Below are 24,688 nucleotides of genomic sequence, written 5' to 3'. Positions count from 1 at the left end.
CTCAACGGGGATCAATCTTACCGCATCTCTATCATGAATTATCATGAAAAGATGCCTTTCAAGTATATCAATTATACAAGTTCTTATCAATAGGGCTCTCAATTTACTTGGCCAAAGTGCGTGCATCTGTGCCATGGTGCTTATCCATACAACACTATCAGCCCTGCTACCATAATCGTGGGATAGCAGCCAAGTCCGGATTCAATCATCATGGAGAAACTGGAATCTCAATATCTTACCCGGTTGTGAGATATTCTACTTGCATTACCCAATATACGTCAATCTAATCATCTACAATAGATATCTCTCGCTTGTCAGGACGACCTAAAGGCCAAGCGGCCAAGAATCGTCATGAATGCAACTTCAACTTCTAGCATGTCACCTACCTAAACATGTCACTTGCCACTTACCCTAGCCGGGCGAGCCCAACAAAAGGACGCAAAGGGGTATCAACGCAGCTCGGGGAAAAACTTGGCCCCGATGTTACCGAGCGTATGTTATCACTAAGCAGTGATTGCACCCTGCCTCAGGAGGATCCTTCTGGCCTTTGGTGATCTCGTTTCTTGTACCCCCTCGGAGCAAAAACCACCTCGGAGAACTGGACCGTCTTGGACCTAGGTTGCTGCTTGTATGACTCTGGATTCCCCGAAATATGCCCTTTATCCACTGTTGGTGAAAACAAGCCCAATGTTGGTGAGACATGACAGTTTTTCACCGCTCCAGGCCATCTGTACTTCACCATTTGTCACCATGGTTGCAGGAGGCGACGCGTCGAGGCTCTGTAGCCATAAACAGGCCCATCGGCTCCATCTCTAGAAGTGTGTCCATGCTACTGCTATGGTAATGGCGTTTGTATAGCCGATCCTTTTCGCATATCTCCGCCGCTCGTTGGGTCTTGCGGATACTACCATCTCTCGGTGTACAACATTTGGCTGGCAAGGATGACGCGCCATGTTCTTATCGAAAGGGAGTGGGCGCCGGATTATTGGGTTCGTATGTGTCCCCATCCCATCCCTCAAAGAACGAAGACCGGTGTGTGTTGGATACAACGTGCCTTGCAACCTTGTATTGTTGCTTCTGGTGATAGGTCTCCTCGCAGTCGTCATTTTCGTCTCATCTAGATCTAAACAAAGGTTGAAAGACTGGTCCTCTGGTGTCAACCGCGAGCCACTAAACAGCAAGGAAGAGGCGTTGCCTCGCCTCGTACCCCCATGCTATGGGGGCAAGGGCATGTGCGTGCGTTTGACTTCGACTAGCAGAGCCAGATGACCATTTATTTCATGCACGCTTTCATCATGTAGGACCACAACGCAACACTCGCCGACGTTCTCGACTAGTCCATTTCGTTGCTGTGAATAATCCTATGTGGATCTGTAAAGTCTTGGAAATCAGTCTTGGTTTATACGGCAGAGTCGCAGAGCATCAGACGTGTATCGCGACGTCAGTTGTGGCGCCCTGATTTGATAGCCAGCGCCGAAATGAGTGAAAACTAAAGGCAGGTAAGCGCCTGTGGTCTGGTCCCTGGCAAATGAATTTTGCATAAGCGGGTAACAAGAATAGATCCCGTGCTCTATGTACAGTCTAAACGGCCCCAATTGTCATATGAAAGGGCTGCGGGCGCTGATCACCAAAGCCCTCTTTTTGCCTTCTCCAGCCAAAACCCCAAGGGGTACAAGATGATGGAAGGGTTCCAAAGTCGTGTTTCTGAGCCCAATAATTCGGCTCTTTCGGATTGGATACCCGTCGCTGCTTGTCAACCATGGGCTGTACGGACATATTCGTCTCATAGTGGGGGGCAGCATAGACATGATCTCACTGCCAGTACCTTCGTACAGCTCGACATGTGCCAAGGCAGCAGGCTATCCTGTTCTGCTGGCCTTGAAATGCATGCTAGTCGCCTTCGCAGCCAATAACAAATGCCACGACGGCCACTGGCGCGAGAAGCTAGAAGAGGAGGACACCTTGCTTGCTTGCTTCGCAAAGAGATCAACAACTTGCCCCTCTCGGGGCGTTGAGAGCTGGAAAGCTGGCCGGCAGACTTACATTAGGTAACCTCTGAGATGCATCCTTGCCTTGGCAACCGACCTGTTGACCCGCAGTCACATGGCTGGATGCGCTGCCTGATGTGGGCTCGATCAACGCTATTCTTTCGAGTTGAGAGTCTCGTGAGAAGATGGGGTAGCATCGCGAAAAATGCAAATGATGCCAGAAAGAACAAGGATGTTTAAACCCGCAGCTGTACGAGCAGCGGTCAGAAGTTAGCCTTCAACACCATTTGCCGGTGTGGAGATGAAGGGGAAAAAAAGATACAAGGTTGCAGACTACAGGCTTCGTACATACCTGCAAGCAAGGCTTTCCACTTCTGACTTGTATGCCTTGCTTTGAGTAAACTGCTGTAATAGCATGGCCGGCATCCAAGATAATTGCGTAGCCGCTATCCACAGGATAATGTGATTGATAACGAGAATTCATGCATTGCATTGCATTGCAGGGTATGGTGACGCTAAATTGCAGCTCCTCTGTTGTAGGCCATTAACAGAGCTGGCTTTCTCAGCCGTCATACCCCGGCCATCATGTCTTATCGTCTAATTCATTCTTACCCATTCTCTACACATGACTCTGGAATATCATCATGTTATACTATCAAGTATAACAGCAAGTGGGGTTACGAATGCCAAATTTGCACGTTCCTATCATGCCGGTACGATGACGTCCCAGAAGATGGCTGTCCATGATAGTAAACTGCTTGAGAAAAACCCCCTGCCGGCAAGGTCTCCATTAACGCCTCCAGTTCCTGAACAGGAATTTAGCAGACAAACATTGGCTGTCAAGGAGACGAATAGTGGCAGGGCTTGTGCAACGACAAGGGCAATGCTTCACAGATCATGACGCTAGAATGTTAGTGGCAGGAAAGAAGCCAGAAAAGCAATAAAAGAGAAAGGGGGGGGTTAAAAAAGGGTGGAAAATAAAAAGAAAAAACCTCCGGTGCCAGACTGGCACCATCCATCTCCTTAGGGGCTTCCTGAGGTGACGATCTGGAGGTGTCGGCAATCGCAAAATGGGATTTGCCTTGGTGTGTGTGTCACTGGATAGATCCGCAGTGTTACCCCTGGCTTCTTGGGAAAAAGGAATGTTGGTGGTGTCCATGAGGTACACAAGCCCCCATTCACAAGGGGAGGGGGCTGGTACGAGAAATTTCGAGCTAGTGCTACTTTGCTGCCACGGGTTGTGAAGTGGAAAGAGGTGCATGTGCTCGTGAGATTCATGTCATGATTGCTTCGGTGCGATGTGGGGTGGCATATCCTAACATCCTTGGCTGCATCCATCTGCATGGCCTTTCACTGTCCTACCTTTGCATGCATACTGAGAGTAACCGCACCGGGTAAAGATATGAGCCGACGAGAGCATGTATAATCCCACGTCCTCGACAGAGTCGATGGGACTCTGATATGCGGGTTCCCCTGACTCGGTCAACCTGGGTTTGGAGTGTGGCAGTAAAGACGATGCATTGTGCCGAGACCCTGCAAACGCGCGGTACCTTTCGACTGCTTGAATCCAGTTTCGTTCGTAGGCCGTGAGGATGGCGCATCGTTAATCTAGCGCACGAGGCATGGGACAGGGGCATGGCCCATGGCGCATTCAAGCAAGATTCAAAGACCTCAGAAGACACCAGGAACACACCACCGTGGACTAGTCGTTGTGTAATCCAATATGAACCTTGAGACATTCAATTGCGTTTGAGAAAATGCCTATACAGGCAATGCTGAAATCACTTGACTCATGATTATGGTAAAAGTACCACTGGGAAATCGAAATGTGCATCTCATGGATGAACTTGACGACAAGCTGGTAACGAAGAAAGAGGCTTTCGTCAAGTATAAATCGGTGGGTACTTTGTGCGGGCGGTTCCCAGCAGTAAATCCTTGAAATGAACTCCGCAGAAATAGCCACGAAAAGCAGAAGTTGCTAAATATCAACGGCTCCATGACTTTCCATGACTCATTTGCTATAAAGTATACGAGTGTTGGAGTGCGCTGCGTCAAGCGTCAATATCGCAGGCCACGAGTATACCGGACACCTCCGCGGCAGCTTGGTATCCAGCCCTGGATGCAAGAAGCGCTGCTCGCACCATCATAGCAGATATAGTGGCCGTTGGAGCGACGCTAGAGCCGGCGGGAAGATGCTGGTGGTGGTGGGGCACTGGAATGGAGTCGTTTTCGTTGCAAAGAACTGATGAGGTGAGGAGTGGATTTGCCTAGCGTTGAACTAGACCCCGTATCTAACAATCGCTGCCAATACCACTTCAGGTATGTACGAGCTGCCACCCCCGTCTAACGCGGTTGCAAGGTCAAGATCGCACTTGTCCTGTAGTCGTAATAGACGCTATTCCGGCAGAGGTGGAGAACGCATTGGGCTGTGGATTATCAGCAGACGACTTCGGCTCCGCAGATATCGTTCTTGTGGCAGCGGCGGAGTAATCTTTGAGAACGGAGCATATCATCCGCAGGGGGAGACATGTAGGAGTCCAGGTGGAAGTTTTGTCAGGCTATGGACGGACATAAGTACAATATGCATGGTAGTGGTAGCAGTAGCATCCACAAGAGTGATCAAGGGGAAGAATCTAATCGGTTGCTGATCCCACTGGACATGGAATCGAATAAGGCAAGAGGCCAGAGAGTAGGCGAAAGCGCGTTATAGCGTGGCGGATACCGGGTTGCGGGTATCTGTGCGATGCACGCCCAGAATGCTGCTTTTCTAGGGAGGGTGGTAGAAGCTGTGGTAGGTGCTGAAAGGAACAGGCGTCCCAAGGAATGCCAGCCATCATGGGGCTACCGTTGCGGGGGACGAGCAGTTCCGATGCTGTTGGTCAGGCTGTGTGAGACGGCCCTTGGGAGGGCTTTTTTGGCCTGTCTGGGGTCAGCGCGATCGAATCGTTCCCGCACCACACACTCAGAGCAGAGGTGCCCACGCAAGGCCGCCACCCTTGCAGCCATGACCCTGGCCTGGGTCCCCATGTTTGTGTGATCACCTTGTGAACACCTGGGGCCAGTGATAGAGCGGCGCGCGTCTTAGCGTTGGCCTAGTGCTGCCGTGTTGCGTAGACGCCAAAGCTGTAGCACACTGGCATTGTCGTGCAGTGCTACCGACTATGGCGTCCTATTGCTGCCACTCGTACATAGATTTCGAGATTGGCCGAGCCTGGCAAGCGCCGCCTGGTGTGACTCGGGTCGGGAGAGGATCTCGACACGCATTTGCTGCCTATTCAATATTCCCGCCTCTTGTTGAGTGAGGTATCGGTCTGGATTGTTGAGAAAGGCTTGGGTCAGCTTCCTATCGGCCGCCGCTAGCATCATTAGACCTTTACAGCCGTGATCGGTTTGCTGGACAGGGTAGACGGGAGAGCTGAAAGAGGGGGTGGCCAGACCATTGGGGCTGAAGCGCGCAAGAACAGAGACGACGACTGGGCGTTTCGATTGTTCTGAGGCATTTGTTGGTGGATCCTCTCCTGTTGATCAACTCTGTTTAGGCACTACCATGCGTATCGTTCGTTTCGGTACGGGCGAGTTCTGCTTCCTGTTGCCCTGTTCTGGAAGCCTGGTTTCGCGGCGCAAACTCTAATCCACGGGCGCAATAGTGGTTCTGGGGATGGCCTGGCATGGCTGTAGCATGGTATGGCTGTAGCATGGCAGCCTGGGGTCGCGTCGTGGCGCTGGAACTGCTCGAAGCTTGTTATTGACAGAACGCCATCTAGAGACAACAATCCCAACGACATGGCATGTCGCAACAAACAATAAGAGATGGTGTTCTCCATCCAAGGTACCGTTCCTTGGGAATCTGCCCACCAGCGGAAGCGCCTGCCAGCCCTGGGCCAATCCTGGCCTGCACTTGCACTTACTTGCACTTGCAAGAGGAGGCCTGCCGATCGAGTTGCGGAAGGCGCTCAAGGCCCTAAGGCGTGTGCTACAGTCGCACTACCTCTAGGTACAGGCAGGATCCTTGAAGTATGAGTACCAGCGTAGGACCTTAGCTCGCTTCGTATATCGCTCTTCAAATCCAAGTTACCGTAGTACTGGTACCCATGCCAGCCTCGGGATGCCGTCAAGTTACACGTGCGATCGAATTTAAGCACCGGCTTATTCGGGCAGACCTTGTCAGCGGTGATGACGGCATCAGCACTCAAGGGATCCAGCATACGGATACTAACGATTATATCAGCCTTTAGTAGCAAAAAACGAGACATGCTCGTGCTCGCGGAATGCAGATGCAAGCACCTATCACGGGCCCCTGCCTTTTTTTTCTCTCTCGAGGCATAAGACTACGGCTATATCAAATATCACATCACCATGTAGCACGAGGTGGCCATTGCCCGAACGAGGCAGCGAATCAGATGAGACATCCTCAAATGTAGGTCCCTGTATCTACTAAGGCATGCACGTACAGTACGTGTACTACTGCACCTGTGAATGGGGGCCTGCCTTTAGCTCTGGCTTGTTAACAATATCTGACTTTTGTTATTTGATTTGAATCGATTCATGTCTCGGTTTACATACACTTCTAGAGAAGCCACAAGCAAAAGCGACAAGCCAGCATCCGGAAGTGGCGTCTTCATGGCCCGGAAAGAAGCTGAGATGGATATTACAAAGAAGATCGTTGCCGTATTATTGTCCAACTCGGCCGTAAGACATTGAATAGTAAGACGTGAGCCTCTCGGGGAAAAAGACGTGATGGGGAGGCACATGGTCGAGGTCCAGGTAGACCCAACAGACAAGATACTTGGGAGTACCTGCCGGCTTCCCCTCCATCCCGCCCGTCCTCGTAGGTCCCTTCCCTCCATTCAGCCAAAAGCGAGGCTCCACCTCCAGGCCAACTCTATCCGGCCGCATGGCCAATGCGGATGTTGGTGAAAGCAGCGCCATGCAGGAGCCACGCAGGAGCCAATGGGGAGGCGGCATCAAGCCAATTTATTGCCCAATACTGACTAGCCGAGCAGGAAACTGACTGTTGCTTCCGACGGGCTGCGACCCAGAACGCCGAGATGACGTCGTTGGCCCAGCTAGCGGCACCGACATGCCAGCCAATGCTGTGACGGCCAAATCATGCAGCAGCTGGTTAGGACTGGGCCATGCAGGAGATGTACATAGACGATAACTCGGAACTGGTAAGTACGCGCAAACTGATTCACATCTGGCATGAACTCAAGGGGCAACTTGGGCCCGATTTGCCACGAAGTATGTCTGAGGCCAAGTCTAACTAATTTTTTTTTCTTCCACGCATGACCGATGACTCCATGGACTTTCTCACAACACGGCCATCAGCTTTCGAAAATAGAACCGCGCGGTCCATAATAACGTCAGGCCGGGCGCAGACCAACACGAGCTAGGAATGACTGATCACTTCGATGCATGGAGGCGCACGGACGCACCCGGGGTGGCCATAGCGTTCGCCGCTGCTCTGCTCCGTACGATACATGTTCCTTGTCATGTCTTCCCTTGTCTTTTCTTGTCCACCTCGACTTGCTCCAGAGCTAGCCTCCATGCGATGCAACTTCGGACCTGGGCCTGGCCGGTCACTTGTGTTGTAGTTTTTGTCGCAGCTTTTGATCCTCTTGCGATGTTGCTGCTCTGCTTCTTCTTCTTTTCCATTTCAGCATCCCCCCCTTTTTCGAGCCAAGACACGACCCATGCCCCGTTCAAGTGTTGGTCCGTAGCTGAGCTTGGCCTTTTGCTTTGCTTTGCTAGCTTTCCTAGCCCTCAACGCGGTCACTTTCTAGGACCGAGCTGCTGCGACTCTGCACGCGCGCACGCTTCAACTAAAATAAGCGACGCGCAGACTGGATAGACCACTAGTGTCGGTTTTTGAACGTGGCGGCTGTCGTATCAAGGCAGAGGCCGGGAATCTATTTGGGCAGGTAAAACACAGGGCCAAACTCACTTAGATTAATAAATCCCATGAGCAGAAGCAAAGCGGGCAGAGAGGCTGACCTGAAGGATCAATCAACGGAAGCTGCAGTTCCCAACAAGGCACTATTGCCGAGTGCCATGGCGAGCCAGCAGGGATGTTTTGGAGCCCCGGGTTCGAGGGCATTGCTTGCATATCTGGAGTGAGTTCATTGACTGCACGCCTTACGGAGAACAGGGCAGCGGTTGGCCGAACCAGCGGAGGCTAACGGGGGTATTGATGGATTATCAATATTTGATGCGCCTTATCAGCTTATACTTGCACACGGCTATTGTCTCTTTGTGTCTGCTGTAGCGAACCTGAATTGTATATTCCATGTTGTAACATGGAATCCATACCGGCTTATTACTGTATTACCTGCCTTGGGTACTACCTTACCAGTATTTGATACTATACTTGGGGGCGGAAGAGGTAATACTGTACAGGATGTTGTTAGTACTAATAGCACTTTTCAGACGGTATTATATTCCGGGAATATCAGCTTTCCAAACAGCAGGGTATTTTTGCTGCGGACGGACGGACGACGACGACTCTTCCTCGCACGCTTGCATGTCGTATAAGTGGTACTCGTATGTACTAGCAGCTCACGATGGCGAGCTGCAGGGATGCTCCTCTTTGATGCTACTGGTACCGACGAATCCCAAACCCGTGCTTGGATGCTACTGACTCTGCGCACGGCTGAGCTGCAGCAAGCCCCCGGCTCGTCAGAAATAACCGGGACGCTCATCTTGCCATCTTTCTATCTAGCCATGATTCATTGCTAGACTACTCGTACATAAGTCGGTATATTATCCTCGTCTTTTCAGCCGTTGTGCTGCATCTGTGCTGTCATTCCGCCCTTTTAGCATCCATCCATCCATCCAACCATTGATCTTAGCCACAGGTACCGCTAGCATCGCACAAGCGCTACTTGCAGTACCCCGTACCTGCGAGTACCTGGCATCTACCTGGCCAAGTTACGTCCATGCTCTGCTGAACCGGGTTGCCTTGCCTCAAACTTCATCCTCCCTTGCATCACCTTCATCTACTCGTTCCAATTTTTTCTTCTCCCACGCCCCCTCCAACGCCTCTTTTACAAGAAAAAAAAAGTCTCCAGCCGCTGCGTCTTTGCAGCCAACCATGATTCGTCGCCATCCGCTTGCAGCCCTCCATCCGCGCATCCACAAATAAAATCCAGCATCGCATCGCACCCTCAACCCTTGGTCCAGCCTTTTTCTTGTTCCCTCTCCCCCGCCCCGTCAAGCCCGCTCTTGTTTCTGCAAGTCTCTGCGACCTCTAGCGTGCGAAAAGCGTGCTAACGTACGACATACCTACCTGCCACTGTCCCGTCAATTACAAAGCTCCTCTTCCATCTCCACCACCACCACCACCATAACCACCCTAAACCACCCTCCCTCTTCTTGCACACAACCTCCCGCCAGACATCGCGCCCACATCCGGCACAAGGTCCCCCAGCTCTTCGCGACTGTCTGCGCTTTTGTTTGTTTTGCGTCGTGCCTCGCTGCGCTACGCTACTACTAGTAGTACTTCTGCCACTGCACTGCTGCGCTCAACTCTTCAGCCCTCTCGCGAGTCTCCACCGAGTCGACTCGAGTCGCGCTGCTTCTAACCATCGCCGATTGCCTCTCTGCAGAACAGACTCGCAGAGACGCGCACGCACGCCGCAGACAAAAGTCGGTCGCCGCTCGTGTTTCCTGACTGCCGCCTGGTGCGATCGTCATCGTTACTGTCGCACACGCGTCGCGCTCCTCGTCCATCAGCTTGTTGGACTGCACTGCACTCAACTGAATACAAGGTAACAAGACGAACAAGAAAAGTTCCTTTCCCTTCCCTTGCCTCTACCCCCCCAATCCAGCCCACTGGCCCCCCTCCCCGCGATATCAACCATCGCAGAAAATAAAGGTGTATTGTGCCTGTTTTGTCTGCGCAGCCATGGCCGGCTCTTCATCGCATGCCTCGTTGCTCTGCCTCGAGCTATTATTACCTTGAGCTGGACTGGAGCTTTGAAGCAGCCGCCTTGGGCTTGCGCCGCACTCGGGCTACACTACACCACGTTGCTCTGTTCTCGTCTGCTGCCTGTCCGTCTATCCATCCGGCTGGTTTCCTTCGGTTCGTCTCCGGCCACTGCCCGCCACACCCATCCACGCCCCCATGGAAGCCAACCTGCAGGACAAGCCCGTTCTTCTGCACCTCCGTCCATCCTTGGAACTTCGCCAGCCCAACTATTTCACGACACGTCGCCGCCATCGCCGCGCTGCCGCCACCGCCGTTGCTGCTTGTTTGGATCTTCTTGTCATGTACTCCGCACAACCAACAGGCGCCGACGGTGCGACAATCAATCCCGCTGCCCTCAACTCTGGTGAGTTGTTCATTCCTCATGTCATATATTCTCTTGTCAATGTCATTGCCCCTCCATCTTCAACTCTTATGTTGGCCCCCCTCCCCCGCCAGATCTTGACTGCGCGCCGCCTCTAAGAAAAAAAAAATCACCATGCGATCTGCCTTTCTGCGCTGCGCATTGCAATCTCCTTCCCCTACCGCATTCACAATGCTTCGCGCGCCTCTTACATCCTCATTTTACGCGCCTTCGTAATGCTGACCCGCCGACCGTCCTAGACATCTTCAGCGCGCCGCCTCGGGGTATTAAGCGGAATCGATCTCCGGACCTTGTCGACTCTCACCGGCCTGGCGATGACGGTATGTCGGCGAAAGATCTTGTGTAGCTCGGAGTCCTGCGCCGCGTTTCACAGGGCCTCCGGATATCCTTGACATGTTACATCCTGCCCAGTGCGACGCTGCGCAAGCATATGGCCTTTGGAGCGACGAGACGAGAACCAAGCGACGAGACTAGATAACTTCATACATGTTGGAGAACGGCGCGCTGACTATACATCTTTCATTTTCTAGGTGATCGCTATCTTCAGCCCAAACGAATAAGACCAATGAAGGCCCGAACGACAGGAAGTATTTCCGAGGCCCCCGGGCAAGCCCCGGGCGGACCCGTGCCTCAAGCCATCCCGCCGCCTCAAGCGCCTCAATCGCAAAACCCTGCGATGCCGACTCAGACGACGCCATCCTACTCGACTCCGCAGGCGCAGCTGCCTCCTAAGCCGGCGCCGGCCAAGACGACCCTCAAAGCGCTGCCCACGGTGCGAGATCATACCACTGACCAGCTCAACCCTTCGGGCGACGAGTACATCCCGCGTGAGACGGACGAGTTTGGTGAGAAGAAGGTGATGCCCAATGGCCAGCTCCTTGGCAACCGCCAATACAGGTGTCGCACATTCCTGGTTCCAAACCGTGGAGACAAGCTCTTTATGCTGGCCACCGAATGCGCCCGAGTGCTGGGATACCGAGACTCGTACCTCTTGTTTAATAAGAATAGGTCGCTCTACAAGATTATCGCTAGCCAAGCCGAAAAGGATGACCTTGTTCAGCAGGAGATCTTGCCCTTCTCGTACCGATCCAGGCAGATCGCCATTGTTACCGCCCGGTCCATGTTCCGACAGTTTGGAAGCCGCGTCATTGAAAACGGCCGCCGAGTCCGAGACGATTACTGGGAAACAAAGGCCCGGAAGCAAGGCTTCACCGAAGCCGATCCCGCTGGAGAGAAGCGACCTGGAGCCGCCAAGGCCAGAGAGGCCGCCGAAGCAGCGCAGAACAATGTTCTGCTAGGCAACCCGCATACGGAAATCGTGTATAACAACACGCCTGGACCGTACCCCGGTGCGCCTCAGCCTCACCTCGTTCAAGGTATGATGGGAGCACCTGGAAGCGCCACAAGAATGCCGGCATTAACGGTTGGACCAGACCTCAGTGACAGCAGATCCAGGGACTACGGCGGTATCGTCAAGGGCGGCCCGCGACAGGAGATCACCGGACCCCCGTACCAAGATCAGACCAGGCCCTCCCCTCTGGTGGAAATCCATTCGCAGGCCCATCACGCCGCCGATTTCAACCGATCAGTGAACCAGCAACGTGATATGCGCGACAACTACCTTCAGGGTATCTGGCGCCGGCCACACGAGCAACCTACTCAGTCCGCCCTCGGCCAACAGCCCGTTGCTGCATCGGCCGACCCAACTATTCCCACTAGCCGACCGACGAATTCGCCTCACACCAGCGCTGCTGGCATAGCCCAGCCCGGCATTGTTTCGTCTCAAAGTCCACAGATGATGATGACTGCGGCCCCATACTCCCAGTCCATCAGTGCGCAAAGCGCGCTCGGTCAAGCTCCCATCAGAGGTATGGCCCCTTTGCCTTTAACAACCAAGCTGAGTATCCGCGAACCAACACCTTCTGCAGGGTCTACCGGTAGCATCAGCGCTGGAACGGCTGGATATAGCTATCAACAGCCGGGCCAGATGTGGTCTCAGAGTCCCCAGACGCCGCAAACTAGCTACAGCAGCTATACAACGCAGCCTCAGGCCCAGCATCCTTCCCAGTCTCCTGCATCTCAGCTCCGCCAGACTGGCGCCAGCCAGATGCAGCCGGGCATGCAGTTCCCCGGCATGGGAAGCATGCAATACAGCACCAGTCAGGGCATGTATGGTGCAGAGCAAACACCTCGTCAATACATGCCTCAAACTACGCCTAGTGCGCAGTCAGCCTCTCAACCTTGGTCCGGCCAACACCAACAATCTCAACAGTGGTGGACGCCTCAACAGCAACAGTAGTGCACCTTTGATGTGGCATTACGCTGTGAGCGGTTGGCTTAACTAAGGCTGTAGTAGTCGATATTGTTAAAGCATGACATGTTACTGCGTTGCTTGCAGCTCTTCTTTTCTGCACGTTCTAGTTTGGAGAACTGATTGGTTCCGTTGGCTTTGTTTTTATTTCTGGGACCGAGCTCCTGCAGTATTCCAGATACCCAAGCATACAGGGCGGTTGGAGCGGCTTTTTGCTTTCTTGAGTCAGCGGCTCGTTTTGAACGATGCGCAGCGTATGGCTCAGGTAGGATAAAGGAGTCGGAGGGAGGTCGGTAGGATGTATTTCTTTGCTTTTGCTTTTTCTTTATTGTTTTACCCCCTTCGCTTCTTTCTCCCATCTTCTTCTTGCCTTCACCCTTTTGGACCAGTGGTTTTACAAGAACCCTGTACCTTTTTATTGCCTATGGCTCTCTGATGTCTATCTTTGCTCTCTTCTTTTTATTTTTTTAACGGCCGAATTCTTAGCAGGTGTCCAGAGTGTTCTCTGGACAGGGATTTTATGTGTTTTTTGTAACGGTATTACGAAGGGAGGGAACTCCTACTTGGCATCTCTTCACGGCTAATCCTCAATGTTTTGGCGGGGCATGTTTCGCGTTTGATGTTGATACCACTTGGTTTGCGTTAGTCGTCAAACACTTGATGAGAGAAATTGAGATTCCTTCTATGGTTTTTTTTTGTATGGGCTTGACGGTCTCCCTTGATGATTTGCACTCTGGCTGTATTTGCTCTCGTCTTTCGTTTAATGTCTGCTCAGACGGCTTATTTGTGGGTATTTATACTTTGGTGTTGCGTAGATTGTTGTTAATTCAGCTCTGCTGATGGAATAAATATGGATGACTCGATTGAGTATTTGTCTTGGCCAAAGGCTTCGAAGTTGGCGTGACTGATATTTTGGGGCGAGAGACGTGACGTTTGTTACTCTGCCTTGTGTTTAAAACAAGTTGTCTCTGCCACAATTTGAAGTCTCTTTTAACTCTTTTGGTTTCGTTTGATCCAGTAACGTTTTGGGAAGTTGAGGCTTGGAGAAAGATGAAGGTGAGGAAGAACCGCGATTCAACGAAGCGCGTTGTCTTGTGCTTGAGTCGTGGAGATTTCAAGGCCTATAGTACCCATTCCAACAGAGTATGGTGTAGGTATCACGGTTCACATAATACCAATTTTTGGTTTCAAAGAAAAGAAAAGAATAGCTTCATCACAACTCCATCCTTTTGCTCGAATACACGCCATCTACATAGTTAATCGCTCTCATCACCCTCCAAAGCCTCATCCGCCTCCTCTCTACTCCTCCTCTCCTCCAACGCATCCTGCGTCTCATCACCACTACCCTCGCCCTCTCCACCATCTTCCTCATCGTCCTCATCAGCAGCCTCTTCATCATCTTCCTCGTCCTGAGCGTCTTCGTCACCCTCATTTTCGTCATCATCGTCGTCGTCGACGTCATCCTCCTCGTTGACAATGGCATCGACTTCCTCATCGTCACCGGCAGAAGGGTCGACGCGGGCCTTTTTAGCACGCGGGCCAGACGAGGCGGAGGCTTCTGAGGCAATGGTTGTGTCGGCCATGTCGGTGTCGTCGCCAGGGCCGTGCTTGGCGCGGACTTTTTGGCGGTAAGAGGTGCGTTTTTCGGTCTGTATGGCGTTGAATTCTGGAAGGAGGTTAGAGAGAAGAGATAAAAGAATAGGACAGAGGAATGAGGCAGCAATCCACAGAGATCGATCTTCTTGTGTGTTTGAAACGCGAAGATCGATGACAAGAGGAGTCTTTGTTCTAGGGGTGGAGGGGTTGTACAAACGTACTGGCAAATTCAGCCTCAAGAGGCTCTTTCAAGAATGAAAACTCAGTATCGTCCAATGCTTTGAAGACATCAGCCGGGAGAATGGTCTTTTTGCCTGCAGCGACAGTGTTCTCATTGGCGCTATAATACCGTAATGTTAGCACCACATGCCTTGAATGACACCATATATGAAGTTTAACAGATGAAGGAAGAATATGCTCCCAGGCGACACATTATAGAGAATGTTGGGGGAGCAAGTAGGGGCAGATCAACAAGATCAGTCAAAGACATACTGTGAAGCTAGATAGCTGATAAAAACGGTAGCGCTCTTGCTCAGCGCCAGGATTGCGTTGCCTTGAATCTGTGTATTCGGGGGCAGAATCCCCTTTGCCAACCTTGTGATGATGGATTTTGGAAGATTCAAGTCCTAAAAAAGCATGTCAGCCACTGGATTTCTCTTATATCTGCTTGGGGCCAGCATCGAAAGAGATGGTATTGTAAGAAAAAGAAGCCCTTACCTCTATGGTTACTGGGTCTTCCCCTCCTTTGCCCTTATCCTTATCCTTGTCCTTCTTCTCCTGTTTATCCTGCTTATCCTGTGCCTGAGGAGCTTTTGCTGGAGGAGATCCCTCCTCAGCGGCAACAGGAGTTGCTGGCCGAACGTCGGATTTGCGGGGAGGCATGTTTGCCTTTTCGTTTAGATACTGAAAGAGGGGTATATTCAGAAAGGCAAGAATGAGATCAGTGCGAGATGAAATGAGCGGTGGTGCGATGAGATGAGTTGGTTGGTTGGTTGGGGTTAATATGTGCCGTATGAAGAAGCCGGTGAAGAAATCTGATGACCAAAAAGGACAAGCAAAAGTGGTATATCCCCCCAGAAAGCCTTTATATATCGTGAAAGAAGAAAACAAAAACCGTCAATGAATCGACAGTTGTGAGAAAGGAAGAGCTAAAAGAGAAGGATTTGAAATGCCCGATCCAAAGTCCGATACAGCCCCTCAAAAAAACGACACTCTCACGCACCGCCCTCTCAGGCAGAAAGCAGCAAACCGGGCAAGGCAAAGCTTCGGCACAAATTCAGGCTCAGTAGCAGATGTGTAAGAAAAGATCCCAAAACAGACTTCGGCAGGACCAATTGGACACGCAGAGGCCGTTCAGATGCGTCGTAAAGCTGTTATTAGGATTTTCTCCAGGTCAAAGGGGGAGGTTGAAAGACCAGTATCGCCGCGGAAAAGAAGAGGTTTATGGTTCCTTTTACCTGAGATATCAGGCCTGGCGTTTTGTGACAGGAGAGATGATCCGGTGAGAGCGCGTCAATGCAGGATTATTACGGTGCAAGTCTGTACAAGTCGAGATAGATGGATTATGGAGCAGCAGAAAGTCGAAAAAGAAAAGGCACGTTGAGGTTAAGCTTAGTAGACGCGTTGCCCCCGCCGTGGCGCGCGTTAAGTGGTTTTGCGCAAGGCCACATGTACCCCATACCCACGGCCGTCGCTTACTTTTGCCGTAGCTCACGGTATACGATACTCGCAACACTACCAAAATGCAGTCATGAATTGGATTCACTTCAAGATTCAAGCACAGATGAGGCTTCTTTTCTTGTCAGAGTGGTCAATTTGGCTATAGTATTTTCTCGTGTATTTGCTTCCTTCCGAGCATACCTCACTACCATTCCCCGGTCATCCTTCCCCGTCTCAAAGGGCTCATATCCATCTCCAGCATGTCTTCATGCCTTCATTTCCATCCGCTTCCTTTCTCATATTCCAACCTCAAAACAACAAATAATAAAAACCTCCATGGCAGTGATATGCGCCTGCTCATGGTACATAAGAAAATGTGGGTATATCCGTCATATATCAAATAAATCATACTAGGAAAAAAGGAAGAATCAAGGCTCAGCCTGCATTTGTTGCCGCTTACCAATGAAGCGGCTAAAGGTGTCTGGCACACGGATCCTCCGCAGGAGTGATGACACCTGCGTATGCGAAAGGAAGAGTAAAGGTACGGAGTAACGCTGATAGAAAATAAAAAAAAATGAAAAAACGTGTGTGGGAAGGAACCCGCCGCGAGTCTGCGACAATTCACGGACGAGGCCTCTTACACCCAAGAAGTGTGAACAAACAGTCATCACTGTCGTATTCTCCACATAGGCGGCCGTCAGAACGTATATTTCTCTCACTCGTCTCAGTGAGTGAAGCAAATCAATATCCAAAGTTCATTCATCCTCATTAGTCGTACTCAAAAGTGTATTGAGTTGGACTGACGATGGTGAGTTTTATCCTATGGCGCGCCCAATTTCGGCTCTGAGCACCACCGGTCGTGGTGATAGACCAGTCAAGGGGACGTCATCATCGGTAGAGATCTGACGAGAAACATGGTTGGCCGGTGTTGAAATGGTCGCCCTGCGTGATGCCGGCGCCGACTTGGAATAGATATCAGCAGAGGGCCGAGGTGAGTTTCCCTCTGGTGTCTGGCTGTACCATTGTTCACGTTTAGCGCTGGAACCAAAGCTGCTTCTTGTGCTCCGTGAACTTTTGGTCCGAGCATGACGAGGGGAGTTGGTCTTGGACAGACGCGCCGATGGGGTACGCTTCACATTGACGTAAGCCTGGTCACCCCGAACAGTTTCATCCGTTAGGCCTGGCCGAGAGTTTGGTGCTCGTGCAAGGACTGGCGTTGGAGGGATATCAATGCTCTGCTTCCCCCGAACAGGAGACCAAGGCTGCTTGTCTTCCGAGACCCGATTTTGGTAAACAATGACGCTCGATGACTTTACTGAACCAATAGATGTGCTTGCATGATGAGAGTGGTGAACCCGCTTCGGCTCGGTTACAGCCGATTTGGGAGAATCGGGCGGCTTCTCATCGTCGTCAACGCTGTGTGTCCGATCAATCTTCCAAGATTCAATCTCTTCATCGTCAATCGGTGTGATTCCTCGGTTGCGGAATCGAGCCTTTCGTCTTCTAACTCGGTGGTAGATGACGGCTGCCAAAAGAAGAAGGAATACGGATGGTATGACTGTGGCCAGAACGATTGTGACGGTTTCGTGTGAAGAAGATGAGCTAGCCATACTGTCTGTTTTGTTCCGCTGCGCGTTTCGTAGAGTGGTGGCAGTGGTTGAGTGGCGATACCAGAGCTGGAAGGTTGGCTGGGAGCGTCGGTTTGCCGGTATCACAAGGCCATTCGGACGACTCTGTATATATCCTGAATCCTCTTTTCTTACTTCAGGGGAAGCAAATGTCGGCTTTGATTCAGAGGAGCCTCCTTCCCGATGTCGTCGTTGAATGAATTGACCACCTGAGATTTGATCCGGTTTACCCAAGCAAGCTTCTGTTCCAAGTGTAGGAACAGTGCCGAGTATTCCGAATAAATGATAACGGTAAGAAGTGATTGATATCGAATACGTTGAATGGAAAAGCGATCGGTTTCCCTTCCTGTAGTAGAAGAAGGGTCAAGAAGAAATAGCGAATGGCAGCTAGTGCCCACTGATTAGCTTTTCCCCTTCTGTTTTCTTTTCTTTTCTGTTCTGGTGTGTCGTTTATAATACAGCTCTTCCGAGACGACGGAAAGAGCTGAGATGAATTGCAAATATAAAAGTACGCAAAGCCAGCGAATGATCAACTCACGCTCAAGGCTCGAGAATCATATTCCAATCCTGTATGGACCCAAACAAAGAGCGAGTACTTGGAAGCAGCAGCGTCCAAGTACAAGTGCCCTCGGGAAGCAGAGGAGGAGAAGGGGGCTATCTCAAGAAGCGGGTGGGCGGGATACTAATACAAGTGTGTATATGCCAGTTCAAGGAGCCGCATGCGGGCGTGGGTGCATGTACCGGTAGTGGTAAAGGTGGTTCTCATGGTGCAGTGCTCCGTATAGACAGTACGAAGCATGTACAAATATGCACCCAACTGGAGACCATGACACCTTTTTTGCACCTTCTGTGGATGGTGTCAAGGTGCGCAGGCGAAGGGACCAGGGGGGTGCAAGACGAGTGCCCACCCGCGATCCACACGCCAGCCCTGGTTCAATGCAAAACAGCTCAAAAGTCTTCACGGTGAATTTTGTATATAGAATACGGAGCATTGTTCCGCAGGGACTACTCCATATAGAGTATGGGAAACGGAGAAAGTAGCAATAGTACACACAGTAGTACGAGTAGCTGTGCAAGTCTTGCTGGTACTCGTAATATTTGATCCTTCGTAATAATACAAGTAGAATGATAAGGGGATCATGCTCGCTCGTACAGTAGGTCGTAGTGGTGTCAATATGTTGCCATCGCCAGAGGCGGAAGAACTGCTAGTGTGCTCAGCTGGTGGCCGTGTTAGCTCGCCCAGACGAGACCATTGAGCCATTGAGCCATTGAGCAGCTCCTCTCGCCATGGACGCAACGCAACCCATTAAGACATGAATGGTTCATGAGCCTTGGGTGTGAGTGGGTGTGGACGGCATATCTTTCTCATTCCGGCTGGCTAGTCGACGCCGCGGTTCAGCAACAATAGCAGCGCCATCACCCGCGCAAGACGAACAAAGTCGCTCTCCATCAGGTGCCTCCCCTTTGAGACCTCTTGGCCCTTTTTTGGGGTCGCTGTCGGGGATGATCAGGGGTTAGCGGACGCGTGGGGTCTCGACGAGCGAGACCTGATCCTTGGCCTCTCCCCTCTAGCCTCTGGCTCCCTGGTCAAGCCGCAGGGAAACGTGGCGCATCTCGCAGACGTGTCAGAGGCACTACAGCACAGTCCTGACTCGAATGGGCTGCTCGAGGGATGAGCGTCTCGGCCACGGCCTCTGGTTGGAGGAAGCTGGAGGATTGACGGATTGAGAGCGGCCGATCGTTGCGTGTCGGTTGGATGCCGCCTTGCCACGCAGTCACGGGAGGATGAGGAGAAGCTTCGCAGGTAGATTGATTGATTGATGCTGTTGGGTGACAATTGCCCGCCTCGCCCCGAATGCCGCATTCCACCAAGATAGACCCGTCGCAGCCTTTTCTCCTTCTGCTCCGAATCTTTCACTTCTCTCCATTTGCAGTACCAGCAAAAGTCCGTTTACCAGCGAGCCCAGGCTAGGGCCAGGAACCAGGCACAGAATCTCACCCCAGGACCGGGCCGGCAGTTCTGTCTGACGTCTGTCCTGTACAGTCGCATTGAGGGCAATCTTAGCCCAAGCTTCGGATGGCCAGCCCCAAAAAGAGCAGGCGGCCGAGTGATTCCTGGAGCTGTCTCGACTGAGTCTAGATTGTGATATGTGTCGTATTTACTCCGTACAGTCGGGTACTTTGAATTGTGTCTTGGTCTTGGGATCGGTGCTGCCTGAGGCAATGACTGTACGTACTTTACTGTCCTGCAAGACTTGATATGGAGATACCAGGAGGGAGTGGCTCCGGTACCATTTGATCAAGTCCTCGTACTGCAGGTGCAATGTAAACCATTTACCTAAACTAGTGGTACATGCACTGGATGCCAATGTATCAATTGATCTCAAGTGGCACCTGGAGAGGGTCGCAGCATTGAGCATCGCCATAGGTACCTCCTCTTCTGTATTACCGGTATCGAGTACATCGCAATGCACCCCAATTGACTTCAACCCATCAAAAACTGTCCATCTTGACGCAATTCCAGCCTCTGTATCATAGGATGAGGCTATTTACTGCCCCTTGCATCGCGACGTGACGGCAATGCATGCGACCACCAGCATACGAGCATCACCGTACCCGTAAGTGCTGCTACCCACCACCTGCTCGCTGCAGACTTATCGAGCATCAATCCCTCCATATCACCTCAACGTTGTGGCGTCTGCATCGCTAGCCGTGCTTATTACAGTTGCCTACGATTGCCTGCACTCGTATACAGGTACGCATGCAAGGGCACTCGATCTCTCGCACGCAAGCAGGTCGGATCGGACTCTCTTGGTCACCCAAATCGGTTGCAGGGGCCGGTGTACTCAGACATACATGCATTGGCCCATCGCCATCCGGGGTCAGAGACAGGATAAGGCAGAAAAAGGGAAATGCTTGCACAAGGGAAACGAGTCCGGCCCAAATCAAGAGCAATTTCCCTCTATTGACCGGGATTGGCACTTCGGCTTTGGGAGCCTTAACCCGCAGAGGAGATGGTTGGAGCTACAGTCAGGCTTACAAGGACACGCCTTGGGATACAGCTAATTCATCCTCTCACGCCTCTCAGTTGCTGGACCGGCAAACCCGGAAGCATACTATGCAAGGGACCAGAAGTATTTTCTTGCCTAATGTTCCAATGATTTCTTCCTCAGCAAGGTACCTCCATCTCAAGCTTCTGAAGGCTTGACGCGCCCTCGACTTGAGCTGGTTGATAAGCAATGCGGGCTGCGATTCTATCATATAAGTGATTCCACACGTCTCTGCTCCGTAATACCAAAATTCATATGGGGATGGACAAATTAATATCGAAATGGAAAGCCGTTTAACAAAGGAATCCTGGATTCTATTGCTTTTTTCAGCATCCCTTGTTGGATACCATGGAATACGACTTTGACACCCTGTCTACTGCGATATTGCTATCACGAATGCAAGCATATCAACCGGCAAAGATCAACCAGTGTCGTTTCCAAACTCCCTTCTGAGACCACCAGTACCAGTGCAGACAACCCTCAATAAGAGTATTTGATGCAATGGAAGAAACGTCAGCAGGCGTGAGTCTCGGAAGCCAACATAGCCCTCTGAGTGCTGCGTACTACTGTGAGAATAAATGACTTGCGTTTACCCGTGGTGCTCAAGCTGCATCTCGCTCGCTTGTTCTTCTCCAGGTATCCGCTCGTGGAACGACCCACCGCTGGATAAGAATGGCTTTCTCTTCTATCGCTAAGAATAATGCGCCGAGATGACGGCGGGCTGAACGCTTAATGGCGTCTGTTCGTCTCGAGGCGGTTCGAGCTAGTGCTCGTACTTGGCGCCCGAATCGATAGATCAGCTGTGTTGCTTCGGCGCAATGGGCCCAGCAGAGCAACCCAACTGTTGTTGGAAGCAGTATAGACGCCTGTTTCACCCGCGTCTTACCCCAGCAATCGAGGAAAGCCACGAACATGGACGACAGCCACCACCGCAGCCACCGTTCAAGACTAAGCTACTCCCGTATCCTGGCGCGTCTGTCTCCGTCACCTAAGTGGTCCAAAGAACCGCCGAGCAGCAAGTGAGCTGGCATCACGTCTTGGGCTACAGCGTACGAGTACTTTGCAGAGTATTGCTACTGCTACTAGCACGAGTTCGTATGAGTATGCATAAGCTAACGAGAGTCTAGCTATTCCCGCTAGGAAATCTGAAGCACTTGCAAACGCCACAGCTCATTTTCCCGTCGATCAGTCCAACATTGCAGAGGCGGGATATGAGGAGTAGCTTCTTTTACTTTTTAGCTCTCCAGAGTGCTTCAGCCATGGCGGAAAGGTTCGGCACGCTCATAATCTGCCTCTAGTGAGTGCTTGTCTAGGATTCAAGTCGCCCAGCATCGTGTACCAAAATATGGAGTACACGAAGCAGTCATCTCCGATTATCCTTTCAGACGTATAGAAGGCGTTTTACATCGGCCGATGTGCTCTTTATGCCCGCCGCATCCAATGCAGAATTGGGAAAACTGCCCGCTTGCTTGGGCACGTTTTTGATAAGTGTGGGTAATAACCTGCCTGTGAGGTGCATGTCACTAACACCCCCGGCTTGGTTTGGATGGTATGTACAAAGATTTGGGTGACTTGCAGATAGCGATCATCACACTCGAGAGGCAAAAAGAAAAGAAAATTCTGCATATGCCTGCAGCGAGATATCCGGCCTGTCTGGCTGCAACTCTGACCTCCCATTCCGCGTGGAGCTGGCTTATCACGGGAGAGGCCGTCCATCGCGAAGTGGCTTGAGCGATCGACTAGCGAGACTTTGTTGAACAAGGGATCCGCTTCTCCACTGCTTTATGGCCAGGAACCTCTTCTAGCGTCTTCGTGAACCCTTGCTCCATGCGATCATGTGCCACCGTTGCTGGCTGGTGGCGTTTCGTTTCACCTTCTTGACACTCTTGTCTTTCTTCTTGCTGGGTCAAACAGCACTTGGGTGAAAGTGGGGAGAAGCTTTTGACAATTATGGAGTAGGAACCGGGGCAATGAATGACGTGCGGGAAGGGAAAGGAAAAAAAGAAGATTAAAAAAAAAGAGGGAAGCAAAAAGGGGGCGATAACACGCATGAATTAGAGAGAGAGAGAAGCGTCCTTTGCATTCTTCCTCCACTCACCGCTAATTCTAGCGAGATTCGGCCTTCATTCTTTCCCACCTGCTCACCCTTGCTTTGGTGGTTAGCATTTTTTCCTGTGGCAAAGTGGTTCTTGGAGCCTGAGAGCACGCAGAATCTCGCGCACACCATTGATATTTTTCTCGTCCTCGCGTGCCACGTCTGCAAGGGGCGCAAGCTGACCCTTGCTTTCCAATGCAACCTATCAAGATGGCTATCAGGCGACGGATTTAAGAAAAGCTCACCCGTGCCGTCCATCCCGTTTCCAAGACTCTTGGAGCTGAAAGAGAGCTTGGAAAGAATGGTGGGCATGAGTGCCAGCACATCAACCATTTCTCATCAAGTGAACAGCCACGGTGCGGCAATTGAGGGATTGGCCAGTCAGGGACAAGCTCACTTGCAGTAAGTTGGGGGGTTAATTAAACTGCTTCCTCGCGTCCCGCACCATCCCACACCTGCGCCTCCGTACTCTTTCTTGCACACATCTAATCCTTCTGCCGGAAGACATTAGACCACCGGTTGAGGCGGATAAACAGAGGAGATCTGCCAGGTGGCATTTCGTTTAGCAGCAGTGCTTGCAGCGGCTTGGGATCTTGAAACCAGAGTGACGGAGCATATGGATACTTTGATATGGCTGGTTCATGCTCAAATCAAAGCGGCCAATGATGGACAGCCGTTTATAACAGGTGCTTCCCGGCTTATCCATCATCACGGCCTCCCAAATTGCACCATCCAAGGTTAAGACATTCTTATCGTTTTGCTTCGAGCAACTTTTCATCAGAGACATTGGTGAGATTAGCCGTACATGAGCTAGTCGCTCCATCGGCACACTTGTAGTCTTACGGCGCAAAAACTGGTGATTCTATTTTTAATCTGCGCTGTCCCTTTTACCATCTACAGTACAGTACGAAGTGGTAATGGCACAAGTTCTCGCGGGGATGCTCGGAGGATACAAGTCTCATGTTGATAGACACATTCGTGTCAATCAGGCTTGGCCCGCTTTCCCCCACAATGCCGGGCCATTGCGAATGGTCAAAACGCTCAAGATGAAACCTTCTTCTTGTCATGCATTCGTTTCTTACTTATATGATCCCAGCACGTGGATTTTGAATTTTGCACATTGGAGAGCCACATTTACATGATACAGACCGGTATATACGGATGCGCACGGAGAATTACTCCCTTCGCACCTACGATTAAGCCGATCTTTGCGATTCCTTGGTGGATTTTCATTTCGGTGGAACTTGATTATTATATTCATTGCAGCCGTCAATTTAGCATGTAGCACTCAGCGACGCGGCCGTTTCTAATGGGGACGAGTCCTGTGAATTACTCGTTGACGATATCCACCACGGAGCAAAATGTCATCAGCACCGTGCACAGCCCCATGTAAAAGACGTAAAGGTCAGTTTCCCCTCCAAATACGCTGGAGCTATTGGATTATATTTCCATTTTTAATTTCCCCCAGCTTGAAGCTATTATATCCTTATACATTAGACTTATATGATGATAGTGTTATTCTACAATGGCCGGCGCTGACAGTCCTAGAGTTCTCGTATTGTACTTGGACCGAACTGAACCCAGCGGCCTCTGTGCAACGGCTAGTAAAGTACTGCAATAAACCGCCGTATCTACATGCCGATAATCCTTCAAGCTCAAGCAGAGCAGGGGTAAACTGTGCTAATGCAATAATGTTACGAGTCTTTTGATGCATAAACGCTTGCGTGCCTCGAGCCCAATCAGAAGCCCTCTCAAATATGTGGCTGTCAGAACCACAGAAGGATGAAGCGGCCCTAACGCAAGCTCTGGAATGCGCGTGTAAGAGCTGCATATAGGGAAGTTGGACGCAAGCCAGCCATTGGCTAGTGAGCGTAAGAGCCTCTTGGATAATACTGGTAAGCCTCAAAGCTGTACCTCCCCGAAGGAGCCTTAGGTTCGTCGAGGAAATCGTCGGTGAGCCAAGCTGGCACCCGGCTTACTGTTTCATGTCGCGTGTTGGATTTTCAGCTGTGC

General features: G+C 51.3%; 9 protein-coding genes across 9 annotated transcripts; 4 read left to right on the top strand and 5 right to left on the bottom strand.

Annotated features, from left to right (window-relative positions):
- The first annotated feature begins 894 nt into the window (after window positions 1–894).
- V8C40DRAFT_232532 (uncharacterized protein) lies at window positions 895–1,506 on the top strand. The gene has a single exon (XM_083213159.1). The coding sequence runs from the start codon at window positions 952–954 to the stop codon at window positions 1,267–1,269; it is 318 nt and encodes a 105-aa protein (XP_083077704.1). The 5' UTR covers window positions 895–951; the 3' UTR covers window positions 1,270–1,506.
- On the top strand, window positions 1,483–2,320 carry V8C40DRAFT_232531 (uncharacterized protein; the record flags this gene model as incomplete). Its single annotated transcript, XM_083213158.1, has 2 exons — window positions 1,483–1,499; window positions 1,561–2,320. A coding segment is annotated over exon 2 (242 nt), but the record flags the coding sequence as incomplete, so codon positions are not given.
- Window positions 2,321–5,778: 3,458 nt separating this feature from the next.
- V8C40DRAFT_93334 (uncharacterized protein) lies at window positions 5,779–6,277 on the bottom strand. Its single transcript, XM_083223630.1, has one exon. It carries the CDS (start codon window positions 6,239–6,241, stop codon window positions 5,942–5,944), a length of 300 nt encoding a protein of 99 aa, XP_083077702.1. The 5' UTR covers window positions 6,242–6,277; the 3' UTR covers window positions 5,779–5,941.
- A 4-nt stretch (window positions 6,278–6,281) lies between these two features.
- V8C40DRAFT_93333 (uncharacterized protein) lies at window positions 6,282–7,109 on the bottom strand. The gene is made up of 2 exons (XM_083223629.1): window positions 6,552–7,109; window positions 6,282–6,476 (listed from the first exon to the last, which is right to left on the bottom strand). Exons 1-2 carry the CDS (start codon window positions 6,833–6,835, stop codon window positions 6,335–6,337), a joined length of 426 nt encoding a protein of 141 aa, XP_083077701.1. The 5' UTR covers window positions 6,836–7,109; the 3' UTR covers window positions 6,282–6,334.
- On the top strand, window positions 6,963–8,129 carry V8C40DRAFT_232523 (uncharacterized protein). The gene is made up of 2 exons (XM_083213157.1): window positions 6,963–7,931; window positions 7,983–8,129. The coding sequence occupies exon 1, from the start codon at window positions 7,384–7,386 to the stop codon at window positions 7,837–7,839; it is 456 nt and encodes a 151-aa protein (XP_083077700.1). The 5' UTR covers window positions 6,963–7,383; the 3' UTR covers window positions 7,840–7,931; window positions 7,983–8,129.
- Window positions 8,130–10,110: 1,981 nt separating this feature from the next.
- On the top strand, window positions 10,111–13,157 carry V8C40DRAFT_282422 (chromatin remodelling complex Rsc7/Swp82 subunit-domain-containing protein; the record flags this gene model as incomplete). Its single annotated transcript, XM_083221781.1, has 4 exons — window positions 10,111–10,318; window positions 10,576–10,656; window positions 10,867–12,505; window positions 12,564–13,157. 4 exons carry the CDS (start codon window positions 10,111–10,113, stop codon window positions 12,679–12,681), a joined length of 2,046 nt encoding a protein of 681 aa, XP_083077699.1. The 3' UTR covers window positions 12,682–13,157.
- Window positions 13,158–13,592: 435 nt separating this feature from the next.
- V8C40DRAFT_232510 (histone-fold-containing protein) lies at window positions 13,593–15,814 on the bottom strand. The gene is made up of 4 exons (XM_083213156.1): window positions 14,961–15,814; window positions 14,736–14,869; window positions 14,465–14,583; window positions 13,593–14,313 (listed from the first exon to the last, which is right to left on the bottom strand). The coding sequence occupies exons 1-4, from the start codon at window positions 15,123–15,125 to the stop codon at window positions 13,904–13,906; spliced, it is 828 nt and encodes a 275-aa protein (XP_083077698.1). The 5' UTR covers window positions 15,126–15,814; the 3' UTR covers window positions 13,593–13,903.
- Window positions 15,815–16,033: 219 nt separating this feature from the next.
- On the bottom strand, window positions 16,034–18,167 carry V8C40DRAFT_232509 (uncharacterized protein). The gene has a single exon (XM_083213155.1). The coding sequence runs from the start codon at window positions 17,510–17,512 to the stop codon at window positions 16,718–16,720; it is 795 nt and encodes a 264-aa protein (XP_083077697.1). The 5' UTR covers window positions 17,513–18,167; the 3' UTR covers window positions 16,034–16,717.
- A 231-nt stretch (window positions 18,168–18,398) lies between these two features.
- On the bottom strand, window positions 18,399–18,710 carry V8C40DRAFT_232507 (uncharacterized protein). Its single transcript, XM_083213154.1, has one exon. The coding sequence runs from the start codon at window positions 18,669–18,671 to the stop codon at window positions 18,489–18,491; it is 183 nt and encodes a 60-aa protein (XP_083077696.1). The 5' UTR covers window positions 18,672–18,710; the 3' UTR covers window positions 18,399–18,488.
- Window positions 18,711–24,688: the final 5,978 nt, after the last annotated feature.

Source organism: Trichoderma camerunense, assembly GCF_050948025.1.
Source record: "Trichoderma camerunense strain CBS 138272 chromosome Unknown V8C40scaffold_2, whole genome shotgun sequence".
Classification (NCBI taxonomy): domain Eukaryota; kingdom Fungi; phylum Ascomycota; class Sordariomycetes; order Hypocreales; family Hypocreaceae; genus Trichoderma; species Trichoderma camerunense.
This window is presented reverse-complemented; position numbering and strand designations above follow the sequence as displayed.